The sequence below is a fragment of the Hippocampus zosterae genome, chromosome 16 (assembly GCF_025434085.1).
Source record: "Hippocampus zosterae strain Florida chromosome 16, ASM2543408v3, whole genome shotgun sequence".
NCBI lineage: Eukaryota > Metazoa > Chordata > Actinopteri > Syngnathiformes > Syngnathidae > Hippocampus > Hippocampus zosterae.
Window position 1 is genome coordinate 13,260,676 of NC_067466.1, and position 25,115 is coordinate 13,285,790.

The 25,115-nt window shown below is 43.7% G+C and overlaps 1 protein-coding gene across 3 annotated transcripts in view; it reads right to left on the reverse strand.

Annotated features, from left to right (window-relative positions):
- The window catches only part of cadm2a (cell adhesion molecule 2a), a 145,120-nt gene extending 125,317 nt beyond the window's left edge, over positions 1–19,803 (reverse strand). For 2 of the 3 annotated variants that reach the window (XM_052046874.1, XM_052046873.1), the window contains exon 1: positions 19,427–19,803. In XM_052046874.1, coding sequence (XP_051902834.1) covers positions 19,427–19,487 — 61 coding nt within the window. In that variant the 5' untranslated portion in view covers positions 19,488–19,803. The remainder of the gene's footprint in view (positions 1–19,426) is intronic. The other variant, XM_052046875.1, reaches the window with a different exon arrangement.
- Between the last annotated feature and the right edge of the window lie 5,312 nt (positions 19,804–25,115).

The following is a 25,115-nucleotide window of genomic DNA, read 5'->3' on the forward strand; positions in this document are numbered from 1 at the left end:
ATAATGCTTCTGTCTCTTGTGTCATGGGAAGCGAGGCAGTCTGCCATCTTTGTATGCAGAAAACACATCTTGTACATGCCTGCCAGCATTTTTCTTCACACATTGGTTCACATCATGTGTACCTGAATTGGCTCAGGGGCCTTGCTGTTCAATAAAAATGATTATGCCAAACTATATATTGTTTTCCCCCCCACGCGTGTGCAGAGAGTGGTCCGATTGCCGCTTGAAGCAGCCGTGGTAGAACAATCATCAGAGAACTTGGCTTTTATGAATCGCCCGCTCAGACCACCAAGCGGGGCTAAAATAGATGGTGAGATGGCTGGTAGTTAATCAAGGCTGGGCTCCTTGACAACCTCACGCCAGGCAGTTAAGCGGGCCGTCCTTCGTGTGTCGGAGGTCGAAGAAAACGATCGTAAAATTGGGACTGCACCAATATCCTAACCTTTATGGGCAAAACACACAGTAAAACATGTCCAAAAAGGAGTCACTGCAATTTGAAAAGACTTGCTCAATGATTTTTTGTCGTCACCATATAAGGGCGGCACTTGAATAGGGTTTACCAAACGGGGGTTTGCTCAATCTAAAATATGACTGTTCACAATGGCTATTTATTTATGACTGAGGAGTGGTGTGCATGGCCAAGGGTAGGGTTGTCCGATTGGGCTTCAAGTAGCATATCAGGCACATTTTAACTGACATACCTTTAGAATGATTTATTTCATCAGTGGATTGATTTTCACCGTAATGCGTCATACCTCATCATGTTATTATTACAATGGGCTAACATCAGAAAAGCTACACTGTGTTCAGCCAAGAACGGCACTGATTTGGATGGGGTGGAACGTCGGCGCAATTTAACTGTCGCCGTTGGACAGCCCCGAGGTGCTTGTGTGTTTTTGTGTTTGAATTGAGCAGCATTTTTTACAGCCCCGTTTTGTTCAGCTGGGATGTCGGCGCTGTTGAACAGTCCGCGTTGGTGTGGCTGGATGGATGGGCTGCTGGAGCCGAGCATCAGGAAAGAGGAGCGTCGGCGCGTATTTGGACCTTAGAGTCGGCACTTGGAATTGAAGCGGATTGACATGGTACAGGATCGTGAACGAATCTCTCTTTTCATCGATGGGACGCTACAGCTTCTTGTTTACTTTCAAACCTGGCTTGTAGCAGACGCGTACACATTTTGAGCACGGTGTCTCTGATCCACTGGTGAAAGGAGACTTTGATTCTCTCCTCTTTCATCCATAACCGCTTCAAACAACAAGACATATGCTAGAATATAGTTATGATTGCATGACTGTCCATGTCTGTGTTGTGTTATCTTACCGTATCTTGTCATTTTATGTCAGCGGTTCTATAAAGCACTTTGTTACAGCTGCAGCTGTTGTGAAAGCTGAAGATATGTGAAAGCGCGATATAAATTAAGATGCATTGTATCGTGTATGCGCTCCATCCCTTGCGGTGTGAGAAACTGAGAAGGTGAAGAACTTGCTTGGTCAACCCCCTAGCAGAACAAAACTGTGATAGGTTGCAAGAGTAAAGAAAACCGTAAGTGACCTGGACACAAAATTGCGGTCAACATTTTGCCTTGGCAGGGTACACAGAGTCAAACATTTTTGCAAGCAAATCCTCATAGGTGTGCTCAACTTCGCCAATTACGAAGCAACGGTAAGCTCGCGCTGTTGACACAAATACAGGAGCAACTGGTTGTGTTGTCTGTTTGTTTAACCTGTCAGTCAACGCAATAAAAGTGACAACGTCGAGTTTGCAACCGCACTGTTGTTACCTGCCAAGCTCACACTTTGCAGAGCTTCCTGCCGAACTTCTTGCATTTCTTCTTATGCAACCAGTCATTCGGTTTCTTGGTATTGCCAAGACCAGTACAACACACATGAGGAATTTCCTCTTGTTAGTGTACAGTAATAACTTTCTGTAGTAGCCAACGCCACAAAATAAGATTGTCACAAGTAATATCTCTGTCTAATTAGCTAACAAGACTTCCGCATAAGTCAAAAGTCTTGAAAACAAGATTTCTGCGGAGTCCCACTCAAATGGAAAATGTTGCGGAAATATGGCACGGAAAGTAGGAAAACGTGAGATAGGGGTAGTAGGAGGGGGGATATGCAGTTGAATACAGCCAGTCGGCCCTACTTGGCCTTCATCAAGGCTAATGCAAGTAAGCCCACCATGTCAATGAATTTTAAACGCTCATTAGTTGTGTTGACCGAGGTCCATCAGCAAACGGTTTAGGCAAGACCAGTGTGACGCAGAGATGAAGGCTGACTGCTTTAACTTTGGAAAGCACACATTTCAATTGGGAAAAAAAATTAAAATTAATCTACAATCTACATCCAGACGGCTGCTTGTTACGTCTTATTTAGTTATCTTGATTAGCCCCAGGGGGGGCAAAGTAGTGGAATGCAGTTCGAATTATGGCAAGTGAAGCTGGAGGCGTTCAGTATGGCTTTGGATTGCCACACACAGACTCTTTCAAAGCTCGGAATCCATTATTTTTTTTTGTCTAATTCCAAACCGCGGCTCAGGCACTTTTCCACTCGTTTACCCTTATTTCTTGTTTATGAGTTTTCTTTCACTGAAGTAGTTTTTTTAATTACTGCTCCCTCGCTCTCCCATTTATGGCCTTGTTTTCTCGTGTTTTTTTTTTACATCAAAGTTCTTCTATGATAGTTTTATAAGTTGCACCAGTGGCTGGAAGCAAGGCGGAGGGGTGGCAGATTAATAGGACGGTAATGCCATTAAAATGTTAATGTGTGGACTTGGGCTAGATGCTGAAAACAATAAACTCCACTTGATTAATGACTCAATATGGGTACATGCACACATGCACCCAAGGACACACACGTGTGCACACACACACACACACACACACACGCACGCAACAATACATGCACACATCAATTACTCCAACGTTAGTTTTGTGGCGCAGCCCTTTGTTTAATATCATTATAATCATCGTGTGAGACTACGATTCTATTAAAAGGCGCAATATCTTGAAGCCCGCACGCCCTGCAGGTGAATACCAACGATTGCAGTCAACGCACTAACAAATGCACAGGCGCACAGTCAGGGTGAGCACAAACCAGCAGTCACGGTGGAGAGGCACCGTTGACGTCAGAAGCTTCCTTCACATGTGACTCTCACTGTTTCCTGCCACCGGGTCACAAGTTTCAACACAGCGGAATAGAATCACTTGAAAGCCGTGTAGTGAGTTGAATCAAATTAGAAACCCTAACACCAGATTAGGTGCTGTTGGATTGGCCTACAACGCCACAAATAGAAACCACTACAGTGGAATCTTGAAGGTCAAAAACAATCTGCCTTTTTTTTTGTACTGTGGAACCTCCAAAATTGAATGCCGCAAAACTTTTCTCAAACGTGTCTCATTATATATATAGTGAGCATACTACAGTTCCAAATTTGCACTTGAGAGATCGTTTGAAATGATTATTATATTAATTAATGTTACAACAGTTTGCTTAAACAAGGAAACCATACTTGAATTTATACATCTGCGCCTTGCTTTCGCAGTGTACGACAGCAGCTTGTGTTATTTTTGTTGACTGGCTGCGCGGTATCGCCTCGCAGCGAAAGACAAGGAGCAACTTGATGGTTGACACATATCGTTTCCCTTAGCCTCCCAGCATGCATACGTATTCGCGGAGGGCTGCTTCAAAACCGCTTTGAAGGAATGACTCCAACTCCTGGACTACTGCGCGAGATACTGTGCATCACCCCGCGGGCTCAGCACACACACACACGCTCTTAACGCCGCTAACACCTGATCAGAATGTGCACGCATGGATGAGGACACAATAGCGGCAGCTCATTAAGGACTGAGAGGATCTCTTTTATGGTAAGTACAAAACATCATTTGAAATTTCATAACATTTTTATTGTTGAGATTTGTAAACGTCTACGACGGCTAAGAATACTAAAAAGCCACTTCAAAAAGTGCCTCTTCAGTCGAGTGCAATTCTATACGCTTATGACTGAGATGGTGATTGTTGTGTTTCAAATCTTATCATGGTGACATATCAAGTAAAAAAAAAAAAAAAAAAAGCAAAACAAAAAAACTGCTTTTGTCCCAATCCTTCAATTGGATGGTGCTTTTGGAACCTCCGTTTACACGCTTAAATCAAGGCAATTACTTCCATTCATACAAATGGCAAAAGAATGAATCCGTTCAAGCCCCAGAACCAAGTTCAGTTTATGGTTTATTTCGGAAGAAATAAGGGACCCTTTTCGAAGGATTTATTTTTAAGAATAGTGCAGTCGAAAAAGTCGAAAAATCTTGTTTGTGAACTTTCCAATGTCAACCGGGGCGCCACAGTAATAAAACGAATAGAAGGATGGATTTATAGTGACAAGTGTAATGCTGTTTCATGCTGCGGCTGTATACGGAGGCAAGGACGACACATTAAAAGGCAAACACTGCGCAGGTTTTCCCAGCTTTGCCGAGGCACGCCGGACCAAAGGCTTTTCGTCTGCCGCTTTGTTAGATCAACACAGATTGGACGAACTGCATCGGCATAATCCTCACAACACTGCACCCAGGCAGCTGCCTGCTACGGCACAAAATGCTATCTCAATTGGCATGCGGGAGATTGTCGCACTTTGGTTTACACCAACGGCGACAGGTTTGTCTTGGCTTGTCCACAGTGGGAGAAACTCACCACAACATGTTCCCACGTAGGAAATGTGTTTTGCGGTTGAAGCCTGGCTGCAACAGATGGGCTATTTGTGGACATGCAGAAGAGTGGAAGGTGAGGGAGTAGGTGCCGCGGGAGGGGGCGGGTGGATTCATGACTCTCAACGGCGGAAGTAAGATCCTCGTGTCTAATGAATGCTGAAGTGTGCATTTTCGCATGTTCACCGGCATGTTGATGTGTGTGATAATTGCAGCGTGGAGGGCCACTTAGGACCACTGCATAATCGCGACGTTTTTAAGCGGGAGGGGGGGAAAAAACACACACGGCAATTCAGAGGGCCCTCTTGTTACTCATGCATGACCAGCCCATAATGCACTTGTGCTCTTTCACTCACCGTTGGCAGGACAACAGAGTTAGTGGGAGAACGATTTGGGAAGACGAGTGTGCCAAGACTGTGGGAACGGCCAGATTCCTTCTTACGCTTCAAAACGATGAAGGAAGAGCAGCTTGACTCTAAGAGTTTGCGATCCATCTCGGTGTTTTCTCCTCGCTTTCACACTACCACCCTTGAGCCCATATTAATCTAAAGGGGGCTCTCACTCAAAAATCACTTGAAGGCTTTGCTAACTTGGTCAACATGACAACGTATAAATGAATTCACAACAAAGGACCGTTTTGCAGCAGATTGTGTCCACTCTTTGGCTCGTGTAACAAACCTTCCCAGACTGCCGCTGGCCAATCAACGAAGGGAGAGTGCCACGTGAAACCGGGGTGGAAGTTTACAAATATATCAACACCAAAGAAAGCAATTTATCGGTGTGACACCATTGACATGTTGAACTAAAAACACTCGCGCGGAAAAGTAGCATTTCTTGAAAGTGCATGCGTGTCTTCGGTAAGCCGGGATGCGCATTGATCAGTCTGGCTCCCGACGAGGCAGATGTGCGCAGGCAGCTAATGGGAGCGCTAGCCCCAATTAGCCCTCGGAATGATCTGCCCTACGGAACAGCGTAAGCAAGTCACGTTTCCCTTTGAGATGACGAGAGGAAAGCGGCGAGGCAAAGTCAGGATTTGCGAGCCTACCTGCAGCTGTTCGGCAGCCACAGAAATCAGCGTGGCTGTGCGCTGTAAAGGTTTATGAAGCCATTATGGTAAAACGTGTCCCTGTGACCTGTGGAACGGAAGCACAATTAAGCACACAATGGCACGCTAAGTACCATGGTGTTAAATTAAAGGCATCAAGTTCATAATGACAGCCAAAGTAGGAAGAGAGTGACAGCTTTAATTTTTTTACTTTTTGGGGTACTTGGTAGCACATTATGCAGTTCATTAACACTGTCAAGATTTTTTTTTAAAATTCAATGACATTTTAAAAAAAACACTGAACCTGACAACCGTATGTTTTAAAATTCAAATGACAGGCAGCGAAGATGTGAAATATTGGTATTGACCAAATTTTAAAAGAAATATAATATAAAATAATCCTCAACTACACTTTGAAAACAATGATAAACAATTCTTATTCAATCAAGTCATTTGTTTGAAGTGATCATATTAGTCTCCCTCAGCTGCTTCTGTTCATAAATACAACCGCATCCAAAAGAGACAGAATGACCAGGTAATCGGCCCCAACTAAACCTAGGCCACTCTAGGAAATAATACTATCAGCGCTTCGAAAAAACTTGAACGTCGGGGATCTTTACTGTACACTGTATATACTTGCTAAATACCGTCGTGTAAAATATGGGTCACGAGAATATTATCGCTTCCTGACAGATGAGTCATTTGGATGATATAACCCCTAGCGCAAACATAAAGCCGCAGTCGGGTTCGAGCCGGTGTACAAGTTGCGGAGTATATAGCTGGTGACTTCCATCAGAAGAGCCTGGCTGCATTCTGATGGAAACGCACTCTGTGTCGTTCTGGAGAGAGGAAATTATATGTCATGGTCTATAAAGCAGGCACTTTATATATTTTCCAGAGTCTGTATCCTAGGGGCTCGGATGATTGTACATTGGATGTCGAACACTCACTCACCATGACATCGGCTCTTTTTTAAGCCACTTAGTTTCTCCGCCAGAACTGACAGGAGAAGATCAAGCTACTTTCCTCCCTGCTTTATTCATATACTTGGATCAGAACGGGGCGACAATAACGTGATATATGGAGAGCTGTTCTGGCTCGCCACGTACGGCGGGCTTCTGGAAGCCAAATGAATGCTTCCGATTGGCTGCCGAGGATAGAGGAGAGCAAATGTTTTATCAATAATTAATCTTGATGTTAAAGGCAGTCTGCCGTTGCAATTATCCAGACGCACTCTGACATGTAAACAGAAGGCGTCCGCTATCCAAGGATTTTATTTTATTTTTTTTACTTGTGTCACGTGCAACATTTGCTCTACGTGACTGATTCAACCCGGAAAGAGGGCACATTCACCAACTAACAAGTGCAGCAACCCGCTGCGAAATGATACAGCAACAGTGAAACAAAGCGGCTTTTTGGGATCGCCGCAAACGGGCACTTTTGAACTTTTATGTCACTGTCAGAATACAAAACAGGCTGTTTGTTCAACAAGCAGTTTGCATTTTTTTTCAAATAGCTGCTTATATGGCCTCAATCAGAAAATAACCATCGCTATATTTTGCCTGAGCCGTTATCAGAACATGACGTGTGCACCGGTCGCTTCATCAACAACAGCTTTGTAATAAATAATTAAGAAAACCTTTATTAGTCTCGCAATGGAGAAATTCCAGATTCAGATAACATAGCAGAAGCCATTTTGTCCATGTTTTGCAATCGCGGCTAAATATTTTGTGATCATTTCAAAGTAGCACCGCTTAGTTCTTTTTTTTGACATCTCAGATTAGATTAAAAGGTTTGTAAATGACAACACATTTGGCAGAATTTTCACGTTTGACCATGAGGAGAAAAAAAATGAACATGTAATCAATTAATATTTCTCCAACTGATGCTGCGCCGCCCTTGTGGCAACGTAGCGAATTCCTCCACTGCTTCAAGATGAATCAAAAATAAATTCCACACAATTGACCAACTTCATCACGCTCAATTGATCGACAAATCAATCATCACGCCTTTCCCGAATGTGATCACCGATCCTGATTTTTAACGCCGCCTCCAAGCTGTTGGAGTACAACTTGCCGGCAAGAGCGTCAACAAACGGGGCTTCAAACTTGAGTGTTTTTTTTTTTTTGTTTTAAATTAGTCACACGATCTGCTTTTGCATCGGTGAGCACTTTCCGCCGCACCACAAGACTCGGCAGCGCTCGTTAAAACACTTTTCATATCTACGCAAGTGCAATGAATGGTGTCTGACAAGGGCGCTTGTCTGCCAATTGGAAGGATTCTCATAGAGAGAGCGCCCCCGCCAAAGATGAAAGCCCCCGGGGGTGAGGTTGTCAGGGGGGTAAGGCAGAAGGGAACCGCGGAGGAGAGGAAGGACAGAGACGGCGTCTCGCAAGATAGACAAGCACGCTGTGAAAAAGTGAAAAGGACGCAATAATGAAAACCAGTCTGAACATGTCGGGAGCGGCGGTTTAGGAGGGAAGCAACAACAACAAAATGTCACCGTGATGTTTGTTTTTCCAAACTTGTTCTATCTATTTATTTCTCCCATAAAAATACTCAAGTGTCACTTCTTCAGCATTTGCTCTTTATCTACGATCATATCTCCATGCATAATGAATCATCCCAACTGCTTGAATGCATTATTCATGCGTTGTGTGTGCACGTCTGAATGGTTGACGCAACGTCAAGGCTCATTTACTGAATCTCTCATGCCTGGCTACTGTTCTTTTCAGGCTATTCTCCCCCCCCCCCCTCCCCCCCTCTGTGCTGTTTTTAACTTTTTTTCCCCCCCAAACACTTCGGGCCGGAGTCAGCTGTCTCGATTCCAAATTCATATTTCTTGTGGTGAAGGAACAGATGTGAACTCCTCTCAACCCCCCCCCCTCTCCCCGATCTCTCCTGTTACCCCCCACCAGCCGTCCAAACCGCTCATCCCTCCACACCTCGATGACACTCCAACATGCTATGTTTTCCGTTTGCCCCGTCGCTGTCTCATCACATCTCATCACTGGGAAGCTCTGGCTCGGCTGCGGCCAGGTCGATGTCTTGAAAGGATCTCAAACAAGCCGCAGGAAACAATTTAGACTTACCAGACATCTCGAGACAGCCCATCAGGGCGCTTCCTCTTACTTGATGCGTCTACATTTCCCATAATAAGTATCCATCAGCAAAACCGGAGAGAGCGAGAATCCCGCTTATCGTGTGGGATATTATATTATATTTTATATTACACATACTGTATAGACAGCACCTGTTCTCACCGTCTGATAAATTACATATTGCGGTGATTGCGCAAGAAAGCTGAGGCAAAAGACGCTTGCTTCAAGCTGCTCATTTGTCACCCCCAATTGAAGATTCCGGTCAAGCTGATGCATGAAACGTATTTCCAAACACCAAAACGTTCAATCGAACCACGTTCTATTATTTCATCGAACGGAGGTTCTCAAACTTAATGTCAACACAATGTGAACTGCCACAGACGGGCTAACGGAAAGTAGCATAGATGTTTGTAAAAGATCAAACAACTGTGACTTGAATACACATAGAGTGGCAAATGGTACAAAAGGAGCGAATAACACAACACAAGCACTTATTCTCTCTGAACTGTATTTAAAATGCGAGAAGGGCAAAGGAATTTGCATGGGGAAATGAGACCGCGAAGCCAGGGACTGATACCTGGCAGAAATAAACCTTATAAATGGATTGCTTCCATTCAAGATGCCAACTATCGAGTGAAGCAGCCATCCGGACTTAGTTCCCTCAAAGAAATATGTGCCTTCGCCGTATGTGACGTGAGCATGACGCCTCAGTTCGGTTTAAAGATTAAATGTAATTCGTTTCTCAAATGCGGGTTTAGCAACCGGATGCGTGCAAGACCTTCGTACGATGACGCCGGAAAACACGTCAAATAGATTGCAAGCTGCATCGGTTCTCCGGGAAAAACACGATTGGGAAACCTACCCCAGTATTGGACATTAGGTCCAAAGGCAGCTCGTGTGAAACCTCATTAAAGATCTCTACGGTGGAATCTGTATGGATGTGCGGGATGTGAATCCTGCTGACAGCACATTTCCGACTTGTGTCATACAACTTCAATTTATTACTTGCTGCCATGTGCAATAAGACACGAAGCGCTCATCTCGGTATCGCAAGGAATCGTAGGCGGGAGAATGTCTAAAATTCGGGTTTTGCCGAGAGGGACGATAATGCAAATGCAATCTTCGGCTAGAGGAAAGTGCAGAATATTCCGCTACGCGATCGTAATGTCGTAATCGTAATTAGAGGTTAACGGTCGTGTCAGAATTAAGTGGTATGAAGGTTATCTCCGTGCGTTACCTTCTTTAAAATAGTCTAGACTACGGCCAGCTAAAATGAGAAATTACTTTGGAGTCCAAATGTAGGGTAACACTTTAAATAAGGGCAGGATTAGGACGAGCAGTGTGTTTGCAACAAGAATTGAGGAGCACTGCTTAGTCCCAGAGAGCTTGCAACTAATTATAGGGTCTGTAGAACTGCGGTTTGAATGTGCTCTTATTATTTTCGTTCCCTCTTCTCGAACAGCTTTCCCCCCGTTTTAGGTTCCGTCTCTGTGTATGTGTGTAAGGGTTGGCATTAAAGAGTGACCACCGGGGTGAGGATTTGCACGAACAAGCTGCCGCGATTGAATTTGCCGAAAATACGTCGGGCCTTCACAATGCGCCCCCTTCCTCTCTCTGATCCATTCCAACTACAGAGTGGTGCGATCGTTTTGCTTCTCAGGGGATTAGCACAGATTAGCATTAGCTGGTCCATTTGAACGACACGGAAACCGCGTACTGCATAGCAGCCAGAGCTGTCACTAGGCAAGCCTGGTGGAACAAATGACGCCGCGGCAGGAATTTGTAGACAAAAAAATAATAATAAAATGAAATCACCTTTTAAAATCAAATTGGTCAAAACGATCAACTCGTTCCTTTGACCTGCCATAAGCATGTGTTTCAAAGCTACTAAAGCGAGGGTTTGTGTCTTTCAATTCAATGTGAGACAAACTGTCGTGACGATAAATGCGAAACTGTCCTTCTTAGTCCCCAAGATGAGCGTTGAAGAAAAACAGAAACCCTTCCGGCCCTCTAATAGGCACGCATCTGCTGTATCTTGAACAAGTCAATCTTGGTTGTGATCCACATCACAATTCTTGTGCTACTCATCGGAAGTCGAGTAGGAGAGAAAAGCAAACATCTTTAAGATAAGCATTGAAATTAGTCGTAATTGGAGACCATTTAAACCTATAATAGCTTATTTGTTTCCTCAGCAGGAGGTTTCGGGTCGGAGAATCATTTTGATTAGAAGTGGGGATGAGTTAGCTATAAAACTACTGAGCCGAAGCCTGGTGGGACTGGAGCAGTAGTTTGTGCATCTTGCTGTGCTCAAGCAGCGTGCTAATATGCGAATAAATGATGGGAGGATTATGAAATTTCAAAGAAGCAGTAGGAAGAAGCATAAAAAGCTTCAAAGAACAAGATCCATCATATTTTCTGGCAAGCCCCCAAAATGAAATTGAGGCTTGCCCTGACTTTTTTTTTACTACGGATAGTTCATTTTGCACCAAACATTTGTGAGACTCCACTGCCAAATACCAAACAAACTACGGGATCCTGCAGTATTAGCAGTAAGCATCAGGGAGTGCACTACTTCAAATGGGGAGGAATAATGTTGAGGATCCTAAAATGGATTTGCAATGAGGCAAAAAAAAAGACAGATGGTGCAGAAGTGATGAAATGTGGACACACACAACACACACACACAGTATAATGTGGCCGCCCCAAGGCTCAGTCAGCAGGCTATTGCTCACCAGAACTAAGGGGCTTCAGTTCATTTGTTTTTTTTTTTTTATTAAATTTTATCAATTGACTCCATTGTCCCTTCCCTGTACAACAGGACGAGGGCAAGCCCTAAAATGGATGGCACCGAGACTTCATATTTTGGGTACTTTCAGACTAGCACCCTCCGGTCCGTTTTCATCGTAACAAGTTCAATTTCCATCGCCTATGGTCAGATGTTAACAAAGCAATCAAACTTGGGGGCGAACATAATCAATTCCTCAGACACATTCAAAAAAAAATAATTTTTAAAGAGAAAGAAGAGGTGTTGACGAAAACAGAGAACCAAATTAACGACAGGTTTAGTCCCAAGCACCACAAATTCGTAACGGGGTAGCAGGTAACTAGCTCGCTTGTAGACAGACGCGGTTGTTTACTTGGTAGTGAAATCAGGGAAAACAGCGGTCGTGGCTGGTGATTGTTGGAAACCTTTTCACTTTGAGGAAATATCACACCCGTGTCACACAATTGTAATCCCTTAATTGCAGTCTTTAAATTCTAAATAGCTGAAAATTAGTCACGAACTCACAGCAGTCCGAAACTTATTGTTGGGCATATTCCCACCGGCTAGCATGACCCCACAGAGCCTTTGAAATTGCGAAGGACAAAGGCGTGGAAGCCGGAAGGATAGATTGAATCGTATTTTAGCACGTTAAAACTGCATAATTTCATTACATTATTACATTTGTGTGCCATATGCAAAACGGAGCCTAATCGCTTTCGAAGGTTGAATTAAAAAATGGGTGGAGAGCGGAAGGCAACGGGAGGCAGCTCCAGCTGTTGATTAGACAAGCGACTTGCAACTTACTGCAGGCTACAAAAAAAAGAAAGAAAAAAAAACACGCCCACTCAACTACACACAAGCGCACACAGAAAGTCAATTAACATGAACATGTGTCTTCGGGGAATTACAGTATATTTCAATTAGCTTTTGCTACTTCCAGGCATCTTTCTTTTGGCGTTGCTAAAACAAGTGCAGATAGTGATTTGTGCAAGTGCAATGAATCCCACGTTTCAATTAGTATCATACCATAACTCCATTTTAATAACGTGTCGGGCAATTAAACTCTAAATCCCTATTTTGAAATATAATACGAGATACATTTAGCCGGGGCTAAAATATGAAAAGGCGTTTGAAAATATTACTGACGTAGCTGAATTTAGAAGCACATTTCAAGTCAAATAATATACACAGTCCACGACCGTATCTCCATTGCCTCGTAGACACAAGGGGAAATCGGCATCACCGTATAGACGGATGCTTCTCATTTTAGGGATTACTTTGTTGAATTACAACTGCGATTAGTCAAGACGAATATTGGCGCCGTGTGGGCGGGAGGTGATGGGAACCGTGGGATTATGTGTGGATTTGGCTTCATTTCCTGTTTAGACACTGAATGGATGCTCCCTTCAACGATTTGGACAATGAAGCACTCGAGAGAGGAGAAGGGAGAATTTGACCTATGCCCATATTTAGAGGCCATTGAGTTTTAGTTGTTAAGAAACCTGCTTCTTTCCCTTTCCTCTCTCTTCAGCATCCACGAATTTGCGACGAGTGTACGCTTGCCACCTCAGAATGACTGAAACAATGTGAGCAAAACAGTAGCACCCTTCAGTCCAATACATCGACGCAAAGGTAATTCCAAACAAGAGTGGATTTCTCTCCGGTTCCTCTCACTGCTGTGACTACAACCTGCAGGGCGCAAGTATGCAGGTGCATTCTTTTTTGTGTGTGTGTGTGTATGGTGGCGTGCAGATCACATAATGTGCTAGCTGTCTCAGCACAGCAATATGGGGCTGTCTTCGCTTTGGCTGAATTCATTTTTGCCAGGAGCGGACGCAGAGTCCCCAAACAATATTGGCGACGGGGGCGGGAGAGCAAAGGGAGGGAAGCGGAGCCACGTTGTGACCGTATCTTTATCTGGGCTCCAGAAAATGATTACCGTGACACGTACGAGCAAGTCTCTCCACTGTGGCCCATGGGGATTTGTATGAAAAGGAGCTGTCAGATGAAAGGGCACATAACACGAAAAGAACATTATCAAGGATAAGGCTTGTTAAGAGGAGTGTGATTCATGAACCTGGAGAGCACGTTAGGTTCAACTACATGCTACACTAACCCACTTCATTTGTTTCCAAGTGTGTTGGGGGGGACAACAATTCTAGAACTTCCCTTTTCAATCTTCCTTCATTTGTTTTCTTCCCCTGAGCAGAAGACTAGAGTGCGAGATTAGCCAGACGCTAATCCCCTAGAATTGGACGCTAATAGAGACATCAAATGCCATGTTTACACCCAGATATGTTCACGCCATAAACAAAGTGTCTTTGTGTTTACATGAGGGACATTTCGACGACAGGCAAATCTCACTGAATGTTCTGAACTCCTCTATTGAGAAGGACAAGGCTACTCGGCGCAGCGGAGGCCTGTGCCGCTTGTCCCTCAAGTCCCCAAAGATGAAGTCTCCAATTCAATCAATAGCAACAGAAAATGGACAGGAGTCTTAATGATTAAGTGACTTGATGAATAAATACGACCATCGCAATCTTGAAATGTCTTTTGATGAAGATTTCATTCTTGCTTATCCACAAGTCACAGGCAGAGGCAGGCAGCCACACAGCAGTTGCTATATCATAGTCAAGTTTGAGCAAAATATCGTAGCGCTTAACCTTATGTACAATTTGTTTCCCCGAGTATTGTACCAAAATGTGCCAATGAATGGGAAACAAAAGTCAATTGTACATTAAAGTTATGATGAATCACATCCAATTAGCGCATTGGTTTATATAAGGACTGAATTGTTTACAAAGAAATAAACAAACCCCGCTCCCTTATCGGGAGTCTTGTTTGGGCTGAAAACGCTCTGCCTCATTATCGACTTCTCTCATGCACTTTAACAGAACAATATGAGGCAGAGCTGCGCTGCCAATTTGGAAATGAATTAAGCCGAAATATATTCTCGACAAAGATGGGGGGGGGGGGGGTTGTTTTTTTTTTTTCCTGGTGAATTTCAATCTCAAATAACATGTATTTGCAGCCAGAGAGGCATTAGTCGACAGAATAAGCAATGTCTCATCACTATGCTTCGATAATATACAATTCATCAGGACTTAAACGATTTGCTTAAAAATGCAGCATGCTGTTTAGAATATAAGCCCGACAACCTAATTGGATGTTTGATGACTAGTATGCTTCTATTGTACTGCGATTACCATAACAAGCCGTGACAGAGCGTCATTGCTATCATACCACCAATTACTCGCAGAGTGTTTTATTTCCACAGAATACTTGCCAAGAAGTGCTAATGCACTCAGTATCGAAGATCAGTGAGCACGCTGACGGATCAAAACTGAAGGATCATAATGGAAAACAGAGATCGCGCATGGTTTTCATAAAGGCCATTTTCAGAAGTGACCATTTAGGAAAAAAAAATGACCAAGTATTCAGTTCTGTGCTGGATGTCATGTAAAAAAAAAATGCTGCCAATTTGATGAGGTGACTTTTTGGACTATTGTCCTGGAGATTTCGCAGCACCCTCTCAATAACACCCCCCCCCCCCCCCCAGAGGCATTATGGGAAGACATTTAAATCAATTCACCACCTACTCTCAACCAAGTTCTTAGAACGTGCGTACAGTTCCACACCAAGGACTTTTGCATTTTGTCAGACCATCAAAAAGATGACTAAAGTGATTTATACAGAAAACAATAAAAAAAAAAAAAACCCCATGCATTTCCACTTCATAATGAACAGATTTTCAACATGTTACACTTAATTTTAAACGATGCGTAGCGGCACACTATTTTCCTCTCCAGAAATATTATTGAGGATTTCTCCCCTTTATAGTCTATGAGACGAAATGACGTCAGAACGAGAGCAGGATTGCTGGGGGTTTGACGTGGCCTGAGCAGAGGTGTGGACTCAACTCCAGAGTCAGGCCAACGTAGGGAAACAAATAAAAGGACCAACCCGGCTTGAAAAGGGACTCGATGTTCTCCCTTTTATGATTCGGCAGGAAAATAAAGCCGAGATAAACTCATCAACTGAGCAGAGAGAATCAACCACAGGTGTGAAATTGCGCGTTGTGTTTCAGGAGCAGTTCTGCACCGGTGTGTGCTTCTGCTGTGCCAGGAAGAGCTTGTAGCTTCTGAATCCTACCACAATCCCCCGCAGCCACTTCCTCCTCTCTGTTTCAACTTTTTTAACACCTGGACTAACAAAAAGACTGGCTTTGATCAGGGGAAATCCTTTGGCAGAAGAGCAGTGAATCCACAGTGGGGCTCTGTGCATGTACGGCTGGCTGTGGGCATGCGTGCGCGAGGCACAGAGGTCCAGAGCCGCTCCACAGAGGATTCCAAGCTTTGAGGCTTTATGCCATCAACACAAGGTACGGAGCACCTCATATGCTCAAACCTGTCGGAGCGCAGCCATGAAAATGGATGCAAAAGTAGGAGGGGAGAGTGTGCGGCGCGCGAGGAAGAAAGACAGTCGTTTCTCCCATGTAATCAGTGGCTCTGCAAACACACAAACACACGCCGACAGACACACACACACAAGGCCGCTTGTTATCAGAAGCTTTCCCACGCTGCCGCCGCGCTACAAAGCTCCAACACCAGGACTGGCGGATGAGAGCGAGGGAGGAATGGACGAAGGCGCAAGGGGATGGAGGGTCAGCCTTCGGCGGCTTACGTTCACTGAGGGGATAAACGCGTGACGCGGCGGGGGCTCGTACGCCGGCTCGCGAGATCAGAGTTGGGAAACAGACAGACTAGCAAGCGAACGAGCGCGGTGGCGGCGGCGCAGGAGATAAACTACGGATCCTAAACAACACGCAAAGTGCGGCCGTCGCACTCTTATCGTCAGGACAGTGCGCCTTCCTCCTCCGCAGCTCTGCTCCCATATTGTTCTGACATCAGCTCTTCTTCCTGCGTTGCCAGCCGCTCAGCCCCGGGCTCTTGCGTAAGAGGTGCATTTGCATAACAGGCGCTTTTCTCTGGCTCATGGGCACATGCCGGGCAAAAGCAACAGCAACAAGCTTAAAAAATAATAATCAGAATCATTGTCATCATACACTTTTGCACTGCCACCGTGCACTTGTCTAATCCACGGATACGAGATGGAGCCAGCCGCGGCATACAGCGGCGAGCTTGTAGGTGACTTGAGTGATATCGTCTCCATTCAGGAGGAGGCTGACCTGCCTGCTGAGCGCGACCTGTAGCAATAATAGGCCTTGCACTGGGAAATGACTGTTCAAATCAAGCAGCCTAGCATTATCCTCTTCAGGGTTGCGGAGACTGTGTGGTGCATTTGTGTGTGTGTGTGTGTGTGTGCACCAGCGCCATATGAAAAGAGACCGACATGCACTCTCCTCTCATTGCTTCAGGTCCTCTCGAACAGAAGCTATGCAAACACAGCACACATTGGCGGGGATATATGTACACACACGCACACATATACTGAACATGCTGCGGATGAGTGTGCCGCCCTTTTGGGATCATAAGGAATGGCGACGGATAACAATGGAAGTGCCGCGGGCATGCAACATATAATTTGCAGAAGTGGTGCGCAAGCTGTGGTCCGTGGGCCACACATGGTCCACAATAGCATTACGAGCAGGCCTGCCATAAAATAGTAAAAAAATAAAAATAAAAATGAAACCACTACGGCTGTTACAACATTTCAATGGCAAATGCTCGTCACATAATAAACATGGGTTGAATCCTGTCCGTTTTTTTTTTTTGTTTGTTTTCTCCAAGTGAGCAAGGCCCTCACCTCCTGTGAAAGCTAGCCCATGAAGAAATAGCCATCAGACTCCATTTCTTATACGGACACAATAATAAAGAGTGGATTGCAATCACGGTATCATACCTCACATTATGAATGTATCAAAACCCGAACAAACAGCGTCATAAAGTCCACAAATTACTTTGCACATCGATACCATAAAATAAGAAATACGCAGTATTTTGGCATCCCTCTCGTGCTTGCTTTTCATGTATGCCCTTTTCACCGACCAAAATATTGTCCTAAGCTGCCATCATTGCAATACTTTATGATATGTCAAATATGGCAAAGATACTGTCACAATGACTTTATAAAATAGTACAAAGCACGGCAAGAATGAAAAATGTTCCACTCGGGCACATCATCGGATGCCTCATTAAATAGCGGAGAAGGTGGTAGGGTGATTTTGGAGTGTAAAGAGCAAGATAATTTGGTAGCATTGTCGGCTCTGGTGAAGAAAGAAAAAAAAAGCATGGAGAAATTTGAAGAAGCCCGAAGTACACCTCAAAGCGGTCTCCAAATAGCTGCAGCTCACAGAAGAACGTGAACTCTATTTTTCTTGCCGCCCGCTCGTCATCTCCTTCTCCTGTTCTTCCACCTCCGTAAAAGCCAAGCCAGTCAAGTCAAATGTATTGATATCCAGTAGCCTTTGATTCCAAGCCACAGCTTTTCTTTCTAAAGACGACTTCAGCCTACTTCAGATTCAAACAACTGGGGAAAGGTACCAGGCCACTTCCAGTTTGGTCGCTTAGCAACCGGCGACAAACATGCCAAACTCAAGCTGGAGCCTCCCTGTGTCCTCAACCTGCAGCGAATGCTGCGCAAAACAGGCACGGCTCTACAACTACTTAGTTGGTGGGTATAAACGAGGTCCGTAGTGTGATGAAATATTATGCAACAATCAAACAAAGATGATTTCATTCTAATAATCAATTAATTTGTCCGGAAATTGGTGAATCAGATTTAAAAACAAGTTTTAATTTCTACTCCTTTGTTAACAAACAGGACGTGATTCCAAATAAAAATCGAGACAAAATAATTATTGATGATCGAGCCATTGTCGATTAATCGTTGCCCCTCTACTATGAAACATTGAGATCTGTGCGTCTGCAATATTACATGGGCAAATATCCAATTATGGCATGACCTAACCTCACCACAATAAAACTAGCAGTGTTTGCAACTGTAGCGTAGTTACCAGCTAAACAACAATTTGCATGTCTGCTTCTTTGCATTTGCCGGGGGTCTATATGGCCTGAAGCATTGTGCTGCCTCTCAAAGGTCAGTCTTGGTACTATGACAGACCTCTGGCTTGGCGTATGAGACTGGATTGTCTGAGTTACGTTTTGTGTTCGGTTTGCTGTGTTCGTCCTCTTGAGTGCACTACGCACAAAAAGAAAAGTAACTACAAACGTTTTTTTTTTAAATCATCATGTGTGGGGCTTCTCATTTTAAACATTAGTATGCGCGTACCACGCTGTGGGCGTTTTCACCATGTGACCTTGACCTCCAACGTCACTCTAGTGTTCATCATGCAGTTCACACAGTACACCACAATATGGAGACATTAGGGTGGTGCACCTGTTCTTGCACCCCCACCCCTCCATAAAAGGCACGTCCAAACAAACAAACAAAAAACATCCCCATTATTTAAAAAAAGAAAATGGATCGCCGGCATCGCAACAGTGACTCATCAGAAAGCTGCATGTCCACAAACACCTGTGGGGGGGGGGGGGGCAGCACGGATCATGGTGAGGTGTGTCCGCCTCCCTTGCGCCTCTTTCTGGGCACGCGTTCATGTTTTTTAATTGCCACTGGTGGGAGATGCAGAGCAATAAGAGGTAAGGCACTAGAGGGGCAAGACCCCCAGGGTGGCCCCTCATCACTTTCCAAATGCAAAGGTGCAACAATGCACATGTGCTGCACATGCATACAGAAAAGCACTTGACTCTTCGTCTTTTTCATGCAAGGTGCTCGCACACGCCGTCTCACATAAAGACACGTCGCCCGCAACTCGAAAAAGACAAAAAGCTTACCTCGGAGAAGAATCCCATAAATAGTGTAGAGGGTGAAGATGGCATGACTGTTGAGATTCATCCTGGCTTTTTGTTGTCTTGCACGTCGCTCTCGCGCCTCACGTTTGTCAGCCTCGTAGCTTCCCCGACCGGACCTGCTCCGTTCCAGGTACACTTTTAAACGAGTCCTGGAGGTTGAAAGGTGAAGTCGAGCGAGCTTTGAAATGGCCCACTCCAAAAAAGGTGCTGCTTTTGTTGTTGTTGTTGAGTTGGGTTGTTTACAGGAGCTGCGGTGGGGTTCAGTTGTGCAGACAGTGAGCCTTCGCCGATCGACCGACGGCTGGCGTCCTTCGGTAAACTGAAGATGCACTGCTGCCTTGCCCCACTCCCTCTGTGGAGCAAGAGAGAGTCGATAAGTCCCGCCCACACTTCTGTGACTGACGCGAGCCTTTAGCCAATCAGCAAGAGGCAGCTGGGCTGTGAGGGAGGCGCTCCGAGCATGAAACACGCTGTTAAAAACACCCTCCCTCAGAGTTTCTCATAAGATTATATATTTTTCCAATAATTAATGTAATACCACCCGACTATGTAAAACGAGGTTTAATCCAGAATCATGATGCATGTGAACTGAAATTATGGAGATGAGCTTGTATTATTGTCTTATTTCATATAGACGTTTGTAAAAGACTTAATTGGAAACGGCAATAAGGCACAACCATAAATCTGTTCTACAACAAATATAGATTTTTTTAATGGGGTGTAATGGACTTGACGAGTATCAAGTTTGGAATTAGTTGTACCATGATGGTACATTACATTATGTTTTTTTTTTCATACAGTACCCATGGCAATTACTGCTACTCCTGGTTAATATGTGTTAAAAGACTGAAAATAAATTAAATATTTGTTGGAGAAGCATTTTTTTTCCATTCTGAAAATTGGAGAAATGGTTTGTCAGTCTGAGTCAAGCTGCTCCCCTTGGCCATCTCAGTTAACCTGTGGAGGGGGCTAAAGAGGAAAGGGTGCAGATTTTCCTCTTTTTTTTTGTAATTTTGGTCCTATATTATTTTGGGGGGGGGAAATATATATATATATATATATATATATATATATATAATTTTTTTTCAAAGCTATTTTTTTTTTCAAAGCTTAAGACAACATTTTATCCAGGGTTGCCAATGATTATTTCTAACCATGTTTTGCATAGGAACCTGCAGTATGCCTCTTTTGGCTATAACCAAGAATAAAATGCTGGACATTTTTTTTAGCACACATAGAATGAGCATTCAAAGAATGCAAAATAGTAACTCATACGCTTGGTGGATGACTACCTTGATCCCAAAGCTTCCGATGACAAGCAAACTGGCTTTGAAGATTTTTTGGCAGAAACAATTGTTGGGAGTGGAGAGGTGAGGTTGGGTTTGAAATAGATGGGGCAAGGTAAAGTATGAGTGTACAGGGGCCAGGAGTTGTGAAGTAGTAAACACTCTCAAGATTTGACAGAAGGCCGCACAACAAGCCAAGATTAGTATTCCTGAACAGATATTTTTAGATATAAACATTTGCAAGGTTTATTTCCAGTCGCCATACATACTGGATGAAGCCTCTCCCTTTAATTGCATCATTAGCTTGACTTGGAGATGGCCTCGCGCAGAACCCTTTGCATTATTTATTATGAAATTAGCTGTGCTCTTTTGAAGTGCCCCACAGACTGTACAGGATATATGCTGACAACATCCCAGCTTCTTTTCAATCACAATCGCAGCTACTTGACAGAGAGGGTCATCATTGGTTCTCATGCATGTCAAGTCTACGCCATCCATAATATAAAAAACAAAACAAAACAATATCGCCAGTTCTATGGTCATGCATGAACTGTTGCTGTTTGTCGGCCATGTTTACTGTTTTTTGTTCGAATGTCTGTAAGGTCGGTGTTGAGTGCCCTGAAAATGTATCATCAGGATCATGTATTTCTTTTGTTGTTGTTTTGTACCGTTCATAGGTTTTTGCACATTTTTATCCCTTTAGAATGACACCATAATGTTCAATCATGTCCAGAAATGGTCATGTCTTTCAATGACTTTGCTTCACTCTTGTTCCGCATGTGCTATTCCAATTTTTCTCAATTAGCCGCCGACGCTATTGTATACCTTTTCAAGTAGTGATTTTCTTCCATCGTCTAATTGGCTAAAATGTCCTTATGGCTGGCGATGATACAGACAGCAATTGCTTTGGAATTCACTTCACAGCCTTTGAATGCCTTTTCATGTGAGCAGATTATTTTTAACACTATTGGTGTTGCTAAATTCTTTTTTCATCCTAGAGTAATGGAAAAATCTCTCCATTTGATTTGTAGTCAGCCCTGTTACAAGGCTGCAGCTCCCTCCAATTCCCTCTGCAGAAAGATTGTTTGAAACATGCACACGCACACTTTCTTCAATGAATGTCCCGCAATGTACTAAAAGCACACAATGATGGTCTTCCTTTTTTTTCATATGAATCCATCTATCCAATTTTTCGCCATTCATGCGGTTACAAATGAATTTTGTAGCGGAGCACAAATATTTGACACCTCTTATGAGTGTTTCTGTATGAAGAAATCACGCTTGGCCTAATGATTGCTGAATTTGGGTTACTTGGCTTTATTTGGGAGGGCTGCGGCATACCTTGTAATGGCTCATTTCACACCCTCCGTATTGGTGTGTACTCTCACTAGGGGGTATGGCAAAGAGACCCGGGTTTGGTCTCCAAAAAGGGTTTTTGGTTTCAGGATTGAAGCCAACGTGTGGACTGACAGAAAGAGCACATTGAGGTTTCCGCCTCACCTGGGATGGTCCAGGTGCTCCAGATGGCAAATAGACCAATTCCGCGCCTCCTGTCCCATACCCGCAGACACAAAGCCCCCTCCCAAAGATTCGAGTAACTACCACCTGCTCCTGGCTGGGACCATTGCTCACTGGTGCACCTAATGTGGGCTGACACATTACCAAGATGAGAGCAGCCCACCAGGCTGAGGATGGCACAAGGTAAGGCACAACATGAATTGTTGCATGCGGTGACGTATCTAGCTTCAGCATTGCTGAAATACATTTACTTTTGCTCAAAGTATGTTTCAAAGTAAGGTGCCAGTTTTCAACTGTTTGTCGAACAGTGTCAGCCACACCATACAAATTAGTTTCATGAGCAAAAGAAAAATCATGACAGTTATTTTGTGGGGACATTTTATCGGTAATATAACATGGAATAAGCACCGGACCTAGAACTGACCTCTGAAGGACACCGTTGGTAATTAAATGTGTTTGTTTTAAATAATGTATACTTGGCTTTAAAGTGTACATTTTTATCCCATGTTTTAAACTCTTATAAAGTGTCTTTGAGTTCGCTGAAAAGCGCTTTCAAAATAAATATTATTATTATTATTATTATTATTAATATAAACACCATCTTCATTTCACACATTGAGAGCTATCAGACAAATAATTCGGGAAAAAGTTAAAAACATTTACATTTCGGTCAAGCTTCAATAAATAAGTTGGATGTTGTCATTTCTATGGACATTTTCACTTCATAGACCAATATTATGATCTTTTTCTTTCAAAGTTGGGTAAAGTTTTGGTAAACATGAAAAAAGCTGACTTTTTCTCAATATTTTATTGAATATACTGTAATTTGCTACCATTTTGATGAGGATATTGCATCTCAACCTGCAGAATGTAATTTTACAATGTTCATGATGGTGACACAGCCTCTATTGGAGGGAACCAAAAACAGAAGAATCTATTCATGCAGTGTGTTTTGGTATTACAGTTCCTTCACACTTTGAATTGAAGACATCTGGTGGAGCTAAGAAGTTTGCAAAGTGGCATCTGGGCAAGCATGTTTTTTTGCCAAGATTTTGCAGGCGAGTGAATCCAACATGATGATCTTTTTTTTGGGGGGGTGGGGGGTTGCTCTTCTGCTTCCTGTTTGGCAAAAAGCTCCAATCAAAGAAATCTCATCTGCATTGCCAATGGGTCTAACTGTGATATGAAACGCTTGAAAAGCATCAAATGACTGCTTTCAAACCGCAGCGAGTGCACAGATAGTGCAGCTTATTGCACAGGTGTTAGTTAAGCCCAGCCTGGCATGTGTAATAACACATATATGACCGTCACTTCAGGGGCCAAGTTTGGAAAACATTGAAATTTGAAAATAAGCAACAACATTGGTGTGTTTTCTTCTGCAAAGATAAAGAAAAACAGTGTCAAGAAGGGAAACGCCAGTTGGCTGGAAAGCCTTCACAGCCCACCATCCCAAAATGGATTTCTGGCGCCAGTTATGACACAGGGGGCTTCTCATGCAGACACCTGCGCGTATGCACCCTCCCACTGCGTCTGTAGTATAAATGACCTTTCCCTCCGATTTTGGCAACCATTAAGTGCCACGGAGAGCAGCAGCCTAGCGAGCTGCCACGCTGCCAAACACCGACACCTCCAAAACACAGCGGCAGTTTAAACGATTGTCTTAGTCGATCAGAGCCGATCAAATGACAGAAACTATGAAGACAAAGACTGTCGAGGACGGCCTCTTGTTAACGTGAACGGCATCTCACGTTCCACAACCATCCAGAGTTCTAAATCACGTCATCGACATCGTATGCGGCTGCACTTCGTCTACACCTGACTGGGAAAAATGATATGAAATCGGCTTTAAGTGAAATAAGCGTCACATTAGGCATACGTCGAACAGAAATAGTGAACTCTGAAGATTTAGCCTTTGTCATTTAAAGGCCTTTTTTGCTGTCCACATGATCCACAAATAACTGTTTTAAATGGGGGTGGGAGTGGGGGGGGGGGGGCTGTGCTTTTTGGCAGGTTTGCTGTCATCTCCCAAAATTAGTAACCCGCCGCTTGTTTTGCCAAGAAGACATTCACATAAATGATTTTAATGTGGAGTCAGAACAGGCAGGAGCTATGATGAAAGTATTCAATTTAGCCAGGTCTTTTTATGTAAAAAAAAAAAATAATAAAAAAATCACTAGGGATGTCTGCCCGCCAAAATTGACAGCCTGTTATTTTGCCAAAAATACCCTCACATGCTGTGAGATTGGTAAATAGAGCCAAAATCTGGCCGGAGGATCAGGCCAATCGCTGGATTTTCACTTGTAGGGACACAACAACTGCTCACTGTGGGATCACAGTTTGGGAACATACAGTACAGGTACCTTTTCGGTCCATGGAAGCTTACACAACATTGTCTGGCGGTCGAATAATTAGCCTTTCACTTTGGCACGGCTCGAGCTTTTCTAATTTTTGTTAATATTGTGTGTAGCATATAAAAGCTCTCCAACGCCCAAATGTAATTAAATTCAAAGACACAACAAATTATCAACGACATAAAATCGATTGAGACTGATTTATAGCTGGCATGTGTCTCAAAAAAACCCCCCACAAACAAACAACCATTTGATCAATAAACGAGGTGCGATATGATTGAAGGATGAAACGATTTCAACATGTAAAGATTTGGTGATTTTGTGCTGGAAATCGTTTTTTGTTACACTAATTATTAGTATTGACAGAACCTTTAAGGATTGTTTTGGGTGGGGGTTCTGTTAAACTAACAATCTAAACTAAACTTTCCACGCATCCCAGTCCTGACACCCGTTTACATGGCAACGGGCCGAACCGCAGACTGTATGAAAAAAGGTCGCCCTATCGCCATTCCCTCT